The 16,421-nt window shown below is 53.3% G+C and overlaps 2 protein-coding genes across 2 annotated transcripts; one reads left to right on the top strand and one right to left on the bottom strand.

The window, feature by feature from the left end:
• Positions 1-1,723: 1,723 nt before the first annotated feature.
• NOL9 (nucleolar protein 9) lies at positions 1,724-9,918 on the bottom strand. The gene is made up of 12 exons (XM_026689570.2): positions 9,679-9,918; positions 8,795-9,020; positions 8,444-8,571; positions 7,586-7,724; positions 7,175-7,271; positions 6,956-7,053; positions 6,632-6,793; positions 5,920-6,184; positions 5,054-5,165; positions 3,898-4,078; positions 3,518-3,651; positions 1,724-2,003 (listed from the first exon to the last, which is right to left on the bottom strand). Exons 1-12 carry the CDS (start codon positions 9,835-9,837, stop codon positions 1,887-1,889), a joined length of 1,818 nt encoding a protein of 605 aa, XP_026545355.2. The 5' UTR covers positions 9,838-9,918; the 3' UTR covers positions 1,724-1,886.
• Positions 9,919-10,606: 688 nt separating this feature from the next.
• Positions 10,607-16,186, top strand: ZBTB48 (zinc finger and BTB domain containing 48). Its single transcript, XM_026689569.2, is given in 12 exon segments — positions 10,607-10,705; positions 11,393-12,055; positions 12,330-12,616; positions 13,081-13,192; positions 13,919-14,011; positions 14,349-14,415; positions 14,418-14,434; positions 14,548-14,702; positions 14,803-14,939; positions 15,157-15,321; positions 15,523-15,611; positions 15,857-16,186. Coding segments are annotated over 11 exon segments (2,076 nt in total). The 5' UTR covers positions 10,607-10,705; positions 11,393-11,398; the 3' UTR covers positions 16,154-16,186.
• Positions 16,187-16,421: the final 235 nt, after the last annotated feature.

A 16,421-nucleotide genomic window follows, 5' to 3' on the forward strand; every position in this document is an offset into this window, starting at 1 on the left:
CCGAGGAGAGGCGAGGGCAAAGCCATTTTCCTTGGATGGGAGTTTGCATGACAAGCCAACATGGGCTGGCTTGCCCAGCTTGCAAAAAAAGTAGACAGATTGAACCAGCATACAAACCAGCATATAAAAGATTAAGCCAGCATACCAGCCAGCATATAAAAGTAGATAAAGCCAGCATATAAAAGTAGATAAAGCCAGCATGTAAGCCAGCATACAAAAGTAGAAAGATTAAGCCAGCATACAAAAGTAGACAGATCAAGCCAGCAGCCGCCCGTGAAATGGAGAGATTTTGGAATCGGCCTGGTGGAAAAAATCGGAGTGGACGCCGGCTGAATGTTGGTCGTTGTGGAGTCTGCTCCCCTGCGCCATCAAACCTGAGGAATTTCAGCTGGTGGACAGAGAGCAGGATGGGATAAATAGCTCCGGGTCAGTTAAAAGGCGCCCGGGTAGAAACCAGGAGGAGGCAAGTTCGAGTTCTGCCTTAGGCGCTAAGGGAAGGTGGGTGACTTTGGGCCAGTCCCCCAGGAGACGGTGAGTTCTAGTTCCTCGATGGGTGTTCAAGATGACTGCAGGACTTGGGCCAATCTAGTTGCACAACGGGTATTAAAACCGACTGGGTGACTTTGGGCCAAGGAGACACGATAGATGGGGGTGTCCATGAGGTCCCCCCCCCAAAAGGAATGAAGCTGAGAGGGAGCCACGCGATCCAGAGGGAAAAATGGAGGGAGGGGCCAAGCACCAGGAACGCCTTCTGGGATGAATTTCCCCAGATCTGGCTCATTTTCAACCTTCATTTTGCTGTTTCTGCTTCACGTTCTGTTTTCTTTGCTTCGGGGCAGACGGCCGGCCGCTGGACGTAATCCCTTTTTCCGATGACGGAGAGAATAAAAGGGATTGTCCATTAAACAAACACCCAGCGTGGCGCTATTGTCCTGGGCATCGCACACCGAACCCACAACCTCCTTCAATGAGCACAATTTTAGCAGCCGGTTGCACAAGGGGCGGGCTTGGGGGAAAAAAAAGGTTGTGCAAACCAACACTTACCAAATGGATCGCTTTCGCACAAATGTGGAAAAACCCCAAGTGAGGAATTAGTCCAACGAAAAATAATGGAATGTGCTGCGATGGATATGCTCACGTTAAAAACGAAACAGAAAGAGGATTCTTAGTTAATGGTTATGAATGGATAGCGAATAGATATAAGAATTAAGATGTGAAGATTAACTGTGACATTAAGAACATGATTTGTAAATATGTAGAACATATAAGATAGAATCAGTAATACAACAAAGATAATAGTTATTGTTAGTTGTATATTAAATGTATTAAGACTTGTAAGTTCACAATATTTGTAGATGTCAAAACGCTGTTGAAAATGTGATTTATGATTTGAGTTGTATTGGTGGAAAACACAGTAAAAATCTACTTAAAAACAACGAATGGCTCGCTTCAAAAGAGAAATTTGGTGTCCCGCTGCGGTCAGAAGTCAAGGACTTTGTCAGTAACGAACTAGGGGGTGTAATATGTCTATATGTTTTTGTGTCCTTTTCATGTATATTTTTTAAATCTCTCGCTTCTGTAAAAAAACCTTTTTTCGGAGTTTCGTGTTTTAATAGAAAAAAATAAAAGTTCAAAATAAAAAAAGAGAGAGAGAGAGTTAAGGTTTTCAATCTTGATTTCACAGCCTTCCAAAGCCGACGTGGACAGTCAAATACCCACCAGGTTTGTACAAAATGTGTTTTAATTCGAACATCGCGATTACAAGAAAAAGAAAGAAAGAAAAGGGTAATCAGAGAAGGGAGGGACACGAATTTCGCCAAGGGAAGGCACCACGCCGGCCGAAAGCAGGAAGGATCCCCGGAGACCAACCCTTCCAGAGGAAGAATTCATGGGCAACGGTGTTCTCTCCTCTGCAGGTGCTTCTTAATTTTTAATTTCCCAGCACCAGAAACGTCGTAGTTGTAATCCGAGGTGACGTACGGGATCTCCCCATCGGTCCTGGCCTGGAAACAGAGAAAGGAGGTATGGAGAGAATGGAGCAGACGCTATTACGGGACCCTCGTCCTTAAGGAGATGCTTCTGAAAATCCAGGAGACGGGAGTGTCGAACGCTGCTTGGGAGCCTTGGAGAACAATTTTATCTGGCAGGGGAAGAGGTGTTGGGTGGGCTGCTATGGAGCAGCTTGTCCCCCCAGGGCTACTGACCATCTCAATGCAATGATCTGTAAGAATAAAGATTAATCAAGGAGAGAAGCAACCTAGAATTTAGGAGAAACATCCTTAACAGGGAGAACAATTAACCCGTGGAACAGCTTGCCACCAGAAGTTGTGGCTGCTCCAAGGCTGGAGGTTTTTAAGAAGAGATCTGTCTGGAATGGCCTAGGGTCTCCTGCCTGAGCAGCGGGTTGGACTAGAGGACCTCCAAGGTCCCTTCCAGCTCTGTGATTCTAGGTTCTGAGATAGATAAGAGACATGACAGACAGAGGGATGGATGGAACAGCTTCCCACCAGAAGTTGTGGGTGCTCCGTCACTGGAGGCTTTCAACAAGAGACTGGGCAGCCATTTATCCGGAATGGGAGAGGGTCTCCTGCATGAGCCGAGGGTTGGACTGGATGACCTTGGAGGCCCCTCCCGGCCCTCGGGTTCAGATTCTTAGATAAATAAGATACACGACAGAAAGACAGACGGACGGACGGAAGGGCCTCCAGAACTTGAGTGCGCCATCATTGGGGGTTTTCAAGAAAAGACTGGACAACCATTTGACCCGGAAGATGTAAGGTTTCCTGCTTGAGTAGGGGGTTGGACTAGAGGATCTCCAAGGTCCCTTCAAACTCCGTGGTTAACCACAGAACATGAGAGCAGCCTTCCAGGATCTGTGGGGCTGCCCCAAAGAGGAGGAAGGGGTCAAGCTCTTCTTCAAAGCCCCCGAAGGCAAGAGAAGAAACCAGGGATGGAAACTTCTCAAGGGGAGAAGAAGCAACTTGGAACGAAGGAGAAACTCCCCGACAAAACTGCTTAGTGACCATTTGATTCACTTAACGACCAGAGGGATTTGCTTAACCACCGCAGGAAAAAAAGGTCATAAAATTGGGTGCAGCTCTAACAATCTTTTTGCTCAGAGTGGGAATGATGACCGCGGTTTTTCCCCCGAGAAGCACAAACTGGCACCGCACGAGATGCCTCCTCCTCCTCCTCCTCCTCGTACGGGATCTTGTGTGTGCTAAGACCGCCCCCCGCCCCCCATTCAGGCCTCCTCCCAAATCTACCCTCAATATTTGGGAGCCCCTTTGGCAAACAGGAGCACCGCCCCCCTTGCTTGGATCTTCTGCATGGCTGCACGGTGGATGTTTTGGGCTCAGACCCCGCCAGCCAGCCGGCCAAGGAGCAGCGTCCTCCCGTGCGTAACGAAAGTGCCGTGAGAGGGATTAAGAGAGACCGGCCACAGCGAGAGGGATTAAGAGAGATCGGCCCTTCGCTGCCCGTGGACATTTGCCTAAGCGCTCCAGCGCCCACTTACTTGGTTCAGAAAGACGCAATTGGGGATGGCGATGTTGCCAATCAGCAAACAGTTCACGCGGCGTAAGCTCTCCGGAGCCAACGGCGTCAGGATGTAGTAAAGCTTGTTGGTCATGTCCACCCCTCGGACGATTCCTGTTTTTATTAAAAAGAAATTAAGATTTTGGCTTTCGTCCTCTGGTTGTTCAGCAAAGGAGGCAGTTAGATCCAAAACGGGTCTTTAAAATAAAAAAACAACAACGCAGAAATTGTCCCAACTATGGAGATTTTAAGACTGAATTTAAGAGCTGCAAAACTCGGAAATAAAGGGCGGACCAGGGCAGGGGGGGCCCCAAACGATCACCGGTTCAAATCCTACCCCTTGCAACCAGGCCCGCTTACCGAAGCCCAGGCAGTCGCAGAGGGGAGCCTGAGACACCAACACCACCGGCCGCTCTGCTTTACACGGGACCCGATCCGGCAAGTGACACAAGCCGACCCAGCTGGCGTTGAGGGAGCACAAGATGTGGGTGGGGGCCACGTCCACGTGGATCACCTTGAGGGCAACGGCGTTGAAGGGCACCTGGGAGAGGGAAACACGACCATTCGGTATTTTTTGTCTGGGTGACGGGCAAATATACATCACCGAGCCGCGGCCAAACTGGCTATCTGAATTTAGGGTAGGAAGGGGAAGCAAGAGGGAGGGAGATCTTCAGGTGTTCAGGAAGTCCCTCAGGTAGCAGAGATGGAGGAGGAGGGATTTAGTTTTAGGGAGATGTTAACCAGGTAAAGGAAATTGCACAGGGATATTGATAAAAAGAGAGTATTTGTAGCTCAGAAAGAGGAGGATGGGAGGAGGAAGAGAGGAGGAGGAAGAGGAGGAGAGGATGATGGGAGGAGGAGGAAGAAGAAAAGGAGGAGGAGGAGGATGGGAGGAGAGGATGATGGAGGAGGAGGAAAATGACTGTGGGGTCCTTGGTGTTCTCTGAGCTGGGTGGTTTTCTTGCAGGCGTTTCATGACCCAACTAGGCAACCTCATCAGTGCTAGAAGGGAGGGAGGTTTGTGGAGAAGGAGAAAAGGAAGGGGAAAGAGGAGGAAGAGGAGGAGAAAAGGAAAAAGGAAGGAAGAAGACTGCCGGGTCTTCGGTGCTTTCTGAGCTGGGGGTTTTTCTTGCAGACGTTTCATGACCCAGCTAGGTGACATTGTCAGTGCCAGAAGGGAGTGAGGTTTTTTTGGGAGGGGCGGTGGAGAAGGAGAAGAAAGAAGGGGGGAAAGAACGGGGGGGGGGGAGGAGGAAAAGGAAGAGAAAAGAGGGAGGAGGAGCAGCTGTGGGTTCCTTATGCTCTCTAAGCGTGATGGTTTCCTTGCAGACGTTTCATGACCCAACTAGGCTACACCATCAGTGCGGGACTGTAAGGGCAGCGATAGTTAAATAAGCCCTTTTTAACTTTCTTGGGATTAAAACGTTGCAGGAGCCACCTGGAGTCCTTCGCTCAGGTTAACGCAAGGGAGCCTCCCTTCCCTCCACCTGCCCGTTCTCCCCAGGTAGGGCCTCACCTGATAGGGCACCAGGCTGGCCAGGGGGACCACCGGTTCCAGGCTGGGGGGCTGCAGTTGGCCCAGGTAGCCCACCATAGTGAGGCTCCTCAGGGTACTGCTGTGCGTTCGCCTGCAAGGACCAAAGCGGAGGTACGTCAACGACGGGGGTCCTCGACTTACGACCCGGAGTTTCTGAAGCTAAGGGAGACATCCGTTAGGGTTGAGCTGGGCCTCGTTTTACGACCTTTCTTCCACCGCTGTTCAGTTGCTCAGTGAACCCGGCTTCCCCTGTTGACTTGGCCCCGCCCGGTGATCGCAAAAAAACGGGGAATCACGTAACTCCAGGACGCTGTGATCATCGTAAATACGAGTCGCTTGTGCCAAGCATCCAAATCTGGATTGTGTGACCACTGGGATGCTGCGACGGTTGTTAAGTGGGGGACACGGTCCTACGTCGCTAAACGGACGGTCATAAGCCGAGGAGCACCTGTTATCAGCTTGTCTGAGATGGGTGGGAGGGTAGAAGGTGAAATGCTTCTCGATCTCTTAGGGGCAGCGAGACAACGGCAGACAGCTCTCTTCTTACGACCGCAACGGCCTTTCCCCTTGTCGTTAAGTGTGAAAAACAGTTCATAAAGTCACTCCCCCCCCCCCAGGACCGTTTTTCTCACACTTAACGACACTGGAAATTCTGGTCCCCATTTGCTTTCTTGGTCACTGAACGAATGGCTGTAAGCAGAGGACCTCGTCCCCTATAAATTTAATCGAGAAAATATTGAGCCAAAAAAAAAAAGGCAAGAACAGGGCAGCCGGGAAAAAAAAACCCTATTCATATTCCGAATTCTTTTCTTTTTTTATTTCTCCTGTCTTTCCCTGCCACGTACCCAATGCCGGAGACTCCGGCGCCCGGAAAGTTTGCCTGGACACACAGCAACTGATGGCCGGGCTGTGGAGCATGGGTGCCTTGCCAGCTTCCGCCGGGGTGCTTCCTTTTGAGGGAGGGCTTCCCCCGGGTGTGCAGGCCGGCGGTGGCGTGGATGTAGTCGGCGGAGAGCAGAGGCAGCTCTTCGAAATCCTTGGCACTCAGCTGGACGACGTGGGTGGGCGACAGCGAGCGGATGACATCGATTAGGAGCAGCAAGCCGGCCCCTGAGAGACGGGGGGGGGGGAAGGAGGACCAGAGTGAGATGGAAACCGGGGATCACCCACCGCGAGGTTCTTGCTTGGCCCATCTCCTGTCTCTCAGCTGGGTGGTTTTCTTGTGGATGTTTCGCGACCTGACTAGGGTACATCATCAGTGCTAGAAGGGAGCGGGGTTTGTAGAGAGGAGGAGGGGGAAGAAGAGGAGAAAGAGGAAGAATGCAGCAGCAGAAGCAGAAGAGAAAAAAAAAGAAAGAAAAAAGAAAGGAGGAAGGAAGGAAGAAGGGGAAGGAAGGAACGAAGGAAGGAAGGAAGGAAGGAAGGAAGGAAGAAAGAAAGAAAGAAAGAAAGAAAGAAAGAAAGAAAGAAAGAAAGAAAGAAAGAAAGAAAGAAAGAAAGAAAGAAAAAAGAAGAGGAAGAGGACGAAGACTGGCTTAGCAGACTGCCACCCCCTACCTTTCACCCATCCCATGGTGTTGATCAGCAGAGGGACGTCTCTCTCGTAGCCCCCCAAGACGTACTTCAGCGTGTCGAGGTACCGCTCCGTGTTGTGCTCGCAGGAGACGTCCCCATAGAAGGCCATTTTGCGAGGGGGCCGCTGGTGGGCGAATGGCGGGCCTGAAAATTGCAGCAGTCCAAGGGTCAATTCCACATATTTGTTCCTCCCTTTTTCCTCAACTGCTCGTCCTCCTAGTGTCAAAAGTTCCTCTGGCTGTTTTTTTCAAAGCTGGGTTGTTGTTTTTTTTTAAGTTTTTTTAAAAAATCCTGCAAGGCACCTACCCAAAAGGGGTTCCCGCACACTGACCAGGGAAATGCACCCTGGTGGGTTGAACTCCGGCTGCCCCAAATCGCATTCCAAGTATTCGAGGCAGGGAAGGCTGGGATTTAAAAGGAGAGAAAAACAGGGAAGAAAAAACGAAACGCAAAACAACAGACCGAGCTTAAGGCAGCCAGAGGGAGGGTGGGGGGACCCCCATTACGGGGGGGACCCCCACTTACCGGTTTAGTAAAAGATTCATCAGGTATCTGTTAAACGTGGACTTTCCGATGCTTTTCGGGCCGCAAACTAAGATAACCGGGCAGCCTTCATCTTCCACTAAAACAAGCAAGCAAAGAGCCTGGATGAGATTTTTGGGGTGAAGATTCAAGAATTCAGCACGGGAAGGGAATTCAGAGCACAGGGAATCTCTGGGAATGCACCAACAGGAGTTGGAAGTCAAGGTTTCCCCCCCTCCTTTCCTCTGCACTTTTTTCCTCCTTCCTCTTTCGCTCCCGTTTTCCTCTTATTTTCTTTTGTGTTTCTACATTTTGCTCAATTAATAAGACAATATTTGACCAGAAGTCACCGTCCCCAAAAGACAGACCTGCTCCCAAAGACAACCCCCCTCCCGCTGTCCCTGAGCTACCCACCCTGGCAAGCGTGGATCAGCTCCCCGACGGCCGAATGCATGCTTTGGGATACCAGCAGGCCGCTGCTGGGCTCCAGCCGCCCAAGGCCGGCAGATGCCAGCACGGCATCCTCTGGGATGAAAGGGGGGACGTCTTCTTTCTAGAGGGGGAAAGAGAGGAGGGGGATTAGCCAAAAGGGACCTGCGGTGGGGAAGAGGTGGGGGAGGTGAAAGGGACTCCGAGGCAAAAATCAGAGGAAGGCCTGGTGTGGTTTTGCTCTTCTGCCCAGAGCAATGGTCACTCCAGACACAATATTTTTCTTTTCTTTTCTCTTTCCTTTGTTTAGAATACCTCTATACCTCTATTATCATTGCATTCCATGAATACAATGAAATTTGAAAGATGCTACAACACAGTGCCCCAAACACCACATCACAATCACACTACAGAGTATTTAAAAATTAAAACAATTAAAATAATAATAATTAAAAACCTAGTCTAAAATCTATCCTTCCTTCCTTTTTCGTCCTTCCTTTTTCCCTTCCTTCCTTCCCTCCCCTTCCGTTTATCAATTTCTGCAGCAGGTCACCTCAGTCTATCACTGAGGGATTTACAAATTATACAGACACATACAAATATACACACATCGTTCATTCATACACGTACAACATATGTATAAAACAATGTGCCAAAAGTGGTTTTTCCAAAAGGCAAATTGAACTTTCTTGCTATTTCTCCTCCTCCTTTTTAGAAAAAGGTTTTGCCTCTCAGCCAAGAAGCTTCTTCGGTTGTTCAGTGAACTTTCTTTAAAGCCACCCTTCGAAATTGTTGCAACAGCAACTGAAGACTTAGCTGTCTTTAGGCAACCGTGGAACTCACTTTTGCTCTGAAGATCTTGGCGAATTCCGGGTGGCTGAGAATGAACTTGGCCTCCGGCGTGTCCAGCTGTTCCAGCAAGAGGAGGCAGCAGTCTGGCCCAAAGTTTTTGAGCAGTCGGCCTCTGGCCTCTGAAAAAGAAAGAAGGGAAACCGAGGTTTTCATTTACTCATTCAATTGATTTGCTCACCAAAAAGCAACTCTACATTCTGCTGTTAGAAATGCATATTTTGGAGGAAGGCGTGCTGGATATGTTCTCCACCTGCAGTTATTTCGTCTACCCAGTGAAGGTGGGACACGGAAAAGCAAAGAAGCCCAACGTGAAACCAACCTGGTCCACCTGGCGCTCCTTACCCTGGGGCACAAAGTGGGCTCGCAGGAGGGCCCTGGCCTCCACTTTCATCTCCTTCTCTGATTTTTCCGGGTCCCTGAGGCCGTTGGCGGCTTCGACGGTGAGGGCGCAGTAGGTGTGGGGGGAATAGAGGTCGTAAGGGGGCTGGTCCGGAGCGATGGTGAACCCCAAAACCCGCACGGATCCATACAGGCACGTCAGGCGACACTTCCCGGCAAAGGTCAGAGTCTGGAGAGGAAAAACAGAGCGAGGTTGGAAAGAGACACACGATGCGGGAGTTCCCCGACTTACAACGGTTCGTTGAGCGACCCAAGGTTACGACGACGGCTTGAAACAAGCGACTTTGGATTGTTTTTCACACTTAACGACCAATGCGCATCCCTGTGGATCAAAACTGGGGCTCTCGGCCACGGATTCAGACTTATGACGGTCGTGGTGTCTCGGGGGGGGGGGGGTCCCATTTTTGCAACCTTCCCAAATGAGCAAAGTCAGCAGGGAAGACAGATCCGCTTAAGAAACCCCATTGCTAACTTTAAAAAACAGCGGTGATTCACTTAACGTCCAAGGTCGTAAAACGGGCAAAACTCACTTAACAACCGTTTTGCTAGGCCATGGGAATTTTGGGGCTCTCTTGTGGTCAAAAGTCGAGGACTGCCTGTATTCGGGATTTAAGCCTTGGGGTGGCAGGGGGGGGGATCCAGCCCGGAAATGACACCTAAAGCCCCCCAAAAAGGGGAGGAGCCCCCCAAAGATCCACCCACAACGACCTGCCATTCAAATAGCAGCCAGACGCGGAAGCAGCATGTAAACACACGCTAGGCCCCGCCCCCTAAGAAAATTTACATAACTCCACCCGTTTCGTTTGCATGGCCCCGCCCACACTCACTTGCTCCGCAGGGAGCAGCACCACCGCGCGGCCTTCGCGGGCATCGGCGGCCGTCAGGGTGGCCGGCTCAGCCGGGAGCTCCAGCGGAGGCGGTTTTTCTCGGCGAGGTGCCCCGTTGTGGAGCCGCTTCGGGCCGGCCGAGCGGTGGCCTCGACCCATCCGAGCCTCGCCGGAGCAACGAAGAGGTCTCCACAGCGACGGTGCGGCCGTGGTCTCGCGAAATCTCGAGGACTCTCGCGAGAGGACGGCCCGCCACGCTTTCTCCGCCCTCCTCCTCCTCCTCCTCCTTTGGTGCTCATAGAGCTGCGAAAGGCTAGACGAGCCCCTTCTCTTGGTTTCCATCTTCCGGGAATGTTTTAGCGAGTTGAATTAAAAGGAAGCCCCCCCCCCCCAACGATATGCAAAGAGTAAAATGAAGATTATTGGTTTATTTTTTTAGACGATGGGAGGGGGAAACCCTTTCCTAAATATTCATTTGCCCCCTTGCAGTTCCAATCCAAGGAGATGAAATCACATAGAGGAGGCTATCAGAGACTTCTGAGGATGGGTGGGCTTCAGCTCCCAGAATTCCCCTCTTTAAGCAAAGCTGCTGCAAAAATTTAAGGCTTATTTTAAGATGGGTAGACCTTCAGCACAAATTCTACTGTTGAAATCCATTTATCTCAAAAACAGATTAAAAATACTATGTTATTTTTTTAAAAAATACATAAGAGGGCAAAAACCACGCCTCTCTCTCTAAATCAGGTCCTCCTCCCCTGGGATCACCAGTCCCATTCACGGGCTGGCTGGGAAGCATGTGCTGCGTGGTGCACCGCCTCCCTCTCTCTCCCTCCCCCTTTGCAAAAGCCAGAATCCGCACGTGGCCCGGGGAGGGGGCGTGGCCGTTGGGGGGGGGGCGTGGCCCGCCCCTTATTAGCATACCGCGCCCCTCCGGTGGTGACGTCACGCGTGTCTCTGCCCGGGCCAAGATGGCGGCGATCCGCTCCTCTTGCCGGCGGCCGCAGTGAGTGGGGGACGTGCGAGCGAGGTGAGCCCGGGGCTCCTGGGGTGGAGGTTGCGGGGCGCTTTACTTGGCTGAAAGGGCTGGGAAGGGGGCAGGCAGAGCCTTTTTGTGCCGGGCTGGAGATGATGGGGGGCATCCCTGCAGGCAGGGCTGGTTTGCAATAAGAAGGGGTGGGACTCTAGGACCCATAAGGCTGTGCTGGCCCTTGCACGCCCATTGAACTAGGACTACCTTTGCAAAGACTGACACACACACACACCCACACACCAGGGCGAGCTGGAGTTGCACCGAGGTTGGTGGGGGGGGGGTGGGACTCCAAGACCCATGCGCCCCTTCCGGCCCTTGCATACCTTTTGCACGCTCATTGCATGCCCCTTGAACGAGGAACCCCCCCTTTGCAAAGACACCCCCCCCCCCCAAGGCCGAGCCCGAGTTGTACTAAAGTTGGTGCGGGTGGGACTCCAAAACCCATGCACTTCTTCCGGCCCCTGGGCAGCATTGCATACCATTTGCACATTCGTTGCACCCCCGTTGCACGGGAACTCTCTTCCTGCCTTTGCAAAGACATTTGTCTTGGTGCAAATGCTCTCGGTCCACGTAAAAGAAAAGAGACTTTCGTCAAGAATCATCAGGCACTTTGTTAATAGTTGTGGACAGTGTTGAGGGAATTATTTTTTCTAGTAACGCGGCCGCCCCTCCTTTCTCTCCCAGCGTGCCATGGAGGGAGCCTTTGCCCAGCACAGCGTGCGAGTCCTTCAAGAGCTCAACCGCCAGCGCCAGAAGGGCCAGTTTTGCGATGCCACCCTGGCCGTGGGCAGCCTGGTCTTCAAAGCCCACTGGAGCGTCCTGGCCTGCTGCAGCTCCTTCTTCCAAACCACGTACGGTGGTGATGGCGGCGCCTCCCGCAAAATCATCCTCCCGGAGATCTTCGTGGAGGCCTTCACCCTCCTCCTGGACTTCTTCTACACCGGCCACCTGGCCGTCACCCCGGACAACCGGGACCGGCTGCTGGAGACGGCCAAGGAGCTCTGCGTCCCTGAGGCCATCCAGCTGTGCCAGGAGTTCCCATCCGGCCCCTCGCCGAGCGGCCAAGCTCCCGTCGACCGAGATCCCAACGCCACTCCGCCGGCGGAGGAGCCGACTGGCGAGGCTGAGCCTCCTGGCCCGCCGGACGTGGAAAGTCCCCGCATCCGGGGCATCAAAGGAGCTCAGGGGCCCCCGGACGGCCCCGGCCTCCCTCGGGGGAAGTTAAAAAGGCTCCCCAAAACAAACGTTGTAAGCCGCCTGGGCGACGTAAAGGATTCCCCGGAATGTAAGGAACTTAAACGGCCCCTGAAAAACGAAGCCGCCGAGGACGCGGGCGCCAGTCACGAGGTGGCGTGCGGAGTAACGGTGCTCTCTAGGAATTGCCCTTGTCTGCTCCTGACCCAGAAAACCGGGGGGAGGAGTTGGAGGGGAGGGAGGGGAGAAGGTGCGGGGGTCTTGAAAAGTCATTAGCAGTTTGCCGCAGGTTTGGAGAGTGGGGAATTTGGAGTGCCACCTGCCTATTTTTTTAAAAAAAGTTTGGACTCGTCAAGGGACCAGCCCTCATTGAGGTCCCGGGACAGTCTAGTATTCCACAAGCAGCCGTGTTCTTCCTTCCCAGCAGGAGACCCCAGAGGTCCTGGGATCGAGCGATCTCCCTTCTGAGGACCTCGGTGGAGGAAGGGAAAAAGGCGACACGGATGAAGATTACGTCCCCGGTCAGGAGGGCGCCCGGGCGAGAAAAAGACCGTCCTTAACCAGAGCCTCTCGCAGCAGCTCCAAAACCCCCGGAAACGGGCACAATCACAAGGCTGCGGCCCTCAGACCCCGGCGAGGCACGGCAGAACCGGTTGAATGTCCCACCTGCCATAAGTCTTTCCTGAGCAAATATTACCTGAAGGTCCACAACAGGTTAAGTTTGGGGCGTCTGGGGAGGAGGAAGAGGAGGCTTCTGGGAACCTGTGGAAGGGAAGTGGGGGTGTCTCTGCTCTCGTTGGGTGGTTCTCCTGTGTTCCTGGCTGGAGATGCACTGGCCTGTTTGAGGTATCGGTATCTGTGCTTTATGAAGCCACGTTCCCTGGAATGACCGATGCCCAACTTTCCTCGCTGGAAATGACCAGTGGTCAACCCCGCTCCTTGGAATGACCGTTGATTGAGTCAGTCTTTGAGGAAAGACTGTGTTCAGCCTCCCTTCTTGGAATGATCGATGATCAATCAATCTCCTAAGAAGGACCATGTTCAATCTCACTCCTTGGTCAACCTCATTCCCTGGAATGACCGATGGTCAACCTCGCTCCCTGGAATGAGCAAAGCCCGACATTGCTAATTCGACCCCGTTTTTTATTTATTTATATATTTTCCTCCATTCCTTGCAGGAAGCATACGGGGGAGAAGCCGTTCGAATGTTCCAAGTGCGGGAAGTGCTACTTCCGGAAGGAAAACCTACTGGATCACGAAGCCAGGAACTGCGTGAACCGGTCAGAGCAGGTATTTCAAACGGCAGCTCCTTCCCGGTTGGAGAGTTAGGAGGGTCGCCGACTTTGGGGAGCCACCAATTTGGGGGGGGGTCCGTAGTTGCGTGGGTAGGAAGCCCAACCTTTGGCCAAGTAGTCCTCTTGGCAAAAGAAAGCTGGCCTTGTGTTACAAAGCTGGTCTCGGAAGTTCTCCAGAACCTGCTAAGAGGAAACCAGCTGTTTCACAGGGTTGGGAAGGTTGGTGGAGTAAGATGGAAGATGCCAACTCGTAAAGCATCCCTGGCCTCCTTTTGAGTTGCCATAGGGAGGGAGGAGGAAAACCCTGAAGGAGCAGCAAGGAAATCGAAAACCAGAAGTACATTCCATGCATAGCTTACCCAGGCTGTCTCCCTGGTTACCGATCCAGTTGGAGGGGCATAGTCCCCAGAGTCTCGGTTGGAGAACGTGACTTATGACACACCAGCCATGAAGGTGCTTGGTTGGAGAATGTGATTCATCATGCACCTCCAGTTGGAGAATGTGACTTATGACACACCCTGGGAGGGAGAAACAGGGTCATAGGTGGGCAGTAAATTACGTGGGGCAGAGCCAGCTGCTCCTAATAAATCATTGGATTTCTTTTGAAGTTTGGCTCAACGCTCATGACTTGATTAGGGCATCCATTGGAACCCCGGCAGAAGGCTTGTTCGGGGTTCCAACTCGACTCTACCTCTCTTGCCTCCCCCTCCCCTCCTGCCAGGTGCACACCTGCTCTGTCTGTCAAGAGGTCTTCAAGAAGCGGGTTGAACTCCGCCTGCACATGGTGACCCACACGGGCGAGATGCCTTACAAGGTGAGCCAGCCTGTGTTGCTGGGCGCAAGCGGGTGACGGGTGGCCGCGCTGAGTAATTGCTCCCCCAAGGCCCGGCAACCCATGCTGCCCAGCCCTTACCGCTGTATGTGAAGACGGACGTGTGTCCCGTAGAGTCCAGTTGGGTGCGTTTCTTGCATTCTGCTGTGAAAAGCCGGGAATTGCCAAACGTGGACCCGATTGAAGGGTGCCAGGGAAGGAGTGGCGGTGTGTGTGTGTGTGTGTGGGGAGAACCAGCTCCAGTCCCCCCCCGGTCCCCTCCCTCTGTTGGTGGGGGGGGGGCACCTTGGCCCTGAGCGGTGCCCGTCCTGTTTTGCAGTGCTGTTCCTGCATCCAGCAGTTCATGCAGAAGAAAGAGCTACAGAGCCACCTCATCAAGTTGCACGGGCCCCCAAGCCCCACGCGGTGAGCGAGCATCATCGGCGGGTGTCACAAGCCCCCTGAGGTTTGGCAGGAGGAAGGAAGGGTCTCCCCCCCCAACCACGCCTTCCTCATCCCGCCCGTCCCTTCTCCTCCAGTGCTCCTCCTGCTCCAAATGCTTCCTCTCCCGCACGGAGCTGAGCCTCCACGAAGCCTTCAAGCACCGGGGCGAGAAGCTCTTCGTCTGCGAGGAGTGCGGCCACCGGGCCTCCAGCCGGAACGGCCTGCAAATGCACGTCAAGGCCAAGCACAGGCAGGTGCCGGCGGGGGAGGGCGGGCCCGCCAGGCTGCGGGGAGGCGAGCTTTTTCTTGCCGCGGGCCTATCTTGACGGGGCGCCCCCTCCTCCCGCCAGGAACGAGCGGCCGCACGTCTGCGAGTTCTGCCAGCACGCCTTCACCCAGAAAGCCAACCTCAACATGCACCTTCGGACCCACACGGGCGAGAAACCCTTCCAGTGTCACCTCTGCGGGAAAACCTTCCGCACACAAGGTACGGGGAGGCGTCCCGTGTTTCCCCGAAAATAAGACCCGTAAGAGATTTATCAGGGTTGTTAAAAGGAGATGATGAACCAGGATCAGGTGTGGAGGGGTGTGTGTGTCTCTCCATCCAAGCTGGGAAGGACGCACAAGAGGATCGGTCACAGGGTTGAGACAAAGCCACATCCCACAGGTTCATCTATTGCCTTCATTTCTGTCCTCGTCCGCAGCGAGCCTGGATAAGCACAACCGGACCCACACGGGCGAGCGCCCCTTCAGCTGCGAGTTTTGTGCCCAGAGGTTCACCGAGCGGGGCCCGCTCCTCCGGCACGTGGCCAGCCGCCACCAGGAAGGACGGCCACATTTCTGCCAGATCTGCGGGAAAACATTCAAAGGTAAACGGCTGGATCGGGGAAAGCCACGCTGCGTTTCTCCCATGCTGCAAAGGCCAACTCACCTGGTGGCACCCTTTCCTTGGGGGAGGAGCAGGGAAGGCCTGTCTGACTCCAGACCCTGCACGCTCTTTGGAGACTCTCGGCGGAGACCCCAACACCAATTTTTAACCGATTTTTTTTTTTTTTTTGTGGTCCTCGTAGCCGTGGAACAGTTGCGAGTCCACGTCCGGCGACACAAAGGGATGCGGAAGTTTGAGTGCACGGAATGCGGATACAAATTCACACGGCAGGTATTGTGTGTGTGTGTGTGTGTTCCTTTTTGCCTTCTTATCGGTTCGAGGCAGGGAGGAGTCATCTAAAACCTTCCGTGTCCTTAAGCCCTTGGCTAAAAAAATTATCCTCAGACGACCTCTGAGGCCCCTTCCAGTCGTATTAATTGGGTCCTGAAGGTGACACTGAGGTGGTTGGAATTTAGGGACCTTCCTTGCCCGTTTGACTTCCTCGCCGTCTCTCTCTCTCTCTCTCTCCGTGCCAGGCGCACCTGAGACGCCACATGGAAATCCACGACCGGGTGAAGAATTACAACCCTCGCCAGAGGAAGCTACGCAACCTGGTCATCGAGGACGAGAAGGTGGTGGTGGTGGCTCTGCAGGCCCCCAACGTCCTGGAGGTGGGCTCTGCGGAGGTGATTGTGGAGGCCCTGGCCCAGGGCGCCGCCCCCAGCGTGGATCTCTCCGCCGGACAGAGACTCTGCTCCGACGAGAATTTGGGCCCCGCCGAAGTCACGGAACAGACCTTCCTCATAACTATCCCGAACAACTGTGGGATGTAGCGGCGTGCTCCCCATAATAAACGATTAACCAAGCGTTTCGCCTGGAATGGCCTTAGGGTCTCCCCTTTGGGCAGGGGGTTGGACTAGACGACCTCCGAGGCCCCTCCCAATGTTGTTAATTCTGCCATCTCAGATCGATTAACCAGTGAGAACGGCTTGCCTGTAGAAGTTGCGGATGTTCCACCTCTGGAGGTTTTTAAGAAGAAACTGGAAATAGTGAATTTTCACCCAGCGGGGATGGGATTTAGACCCCTCCATGCAAAACGCA

Source organism: Notechis scutatus, chromosome 16 (genome assembly GCF_049901735.1).
Source record: "Notechis scutatus isolate UNSWTSFEM ecotype Mainland chromosome 16, rNotScu1.2, whole genome shotgun sequence".
Lineage (NCBI taxonomy): Eukaryota > Metazoa > Chordata > Lepidosauria > Squamata > Elapidae > Notechis > Notechis scutatus.

What these genes read in the sequence shown, in the direction of transcription:
- NOL9 (XM_026689570.2), bottom strand. Translation starts at nt 9,837, where the DNA reads ATGGGTCGAGGCCACCGCTCGGCCGGCCCGAAGCGGCTCCACAACGGG. An exon ending in GCTGATCCACGCTTGCCAGG is followed by an intron (nt 7,272 to 7,585) that starts GTGGGTAGCTCA and finishes TGCTTGTTTTAG; the next exon opens with TGGAAGATGAAGGCTGCCCG. An exon ending in TGTGCGGGAACCCCTTTTGG is followed by an intron (nt 6,794 to 6,955) that starts GTAGGTGCCTTG and finishes TGCAATTTTCAG; the next exon opens with GCCCGCCATTCGCCCACCAG.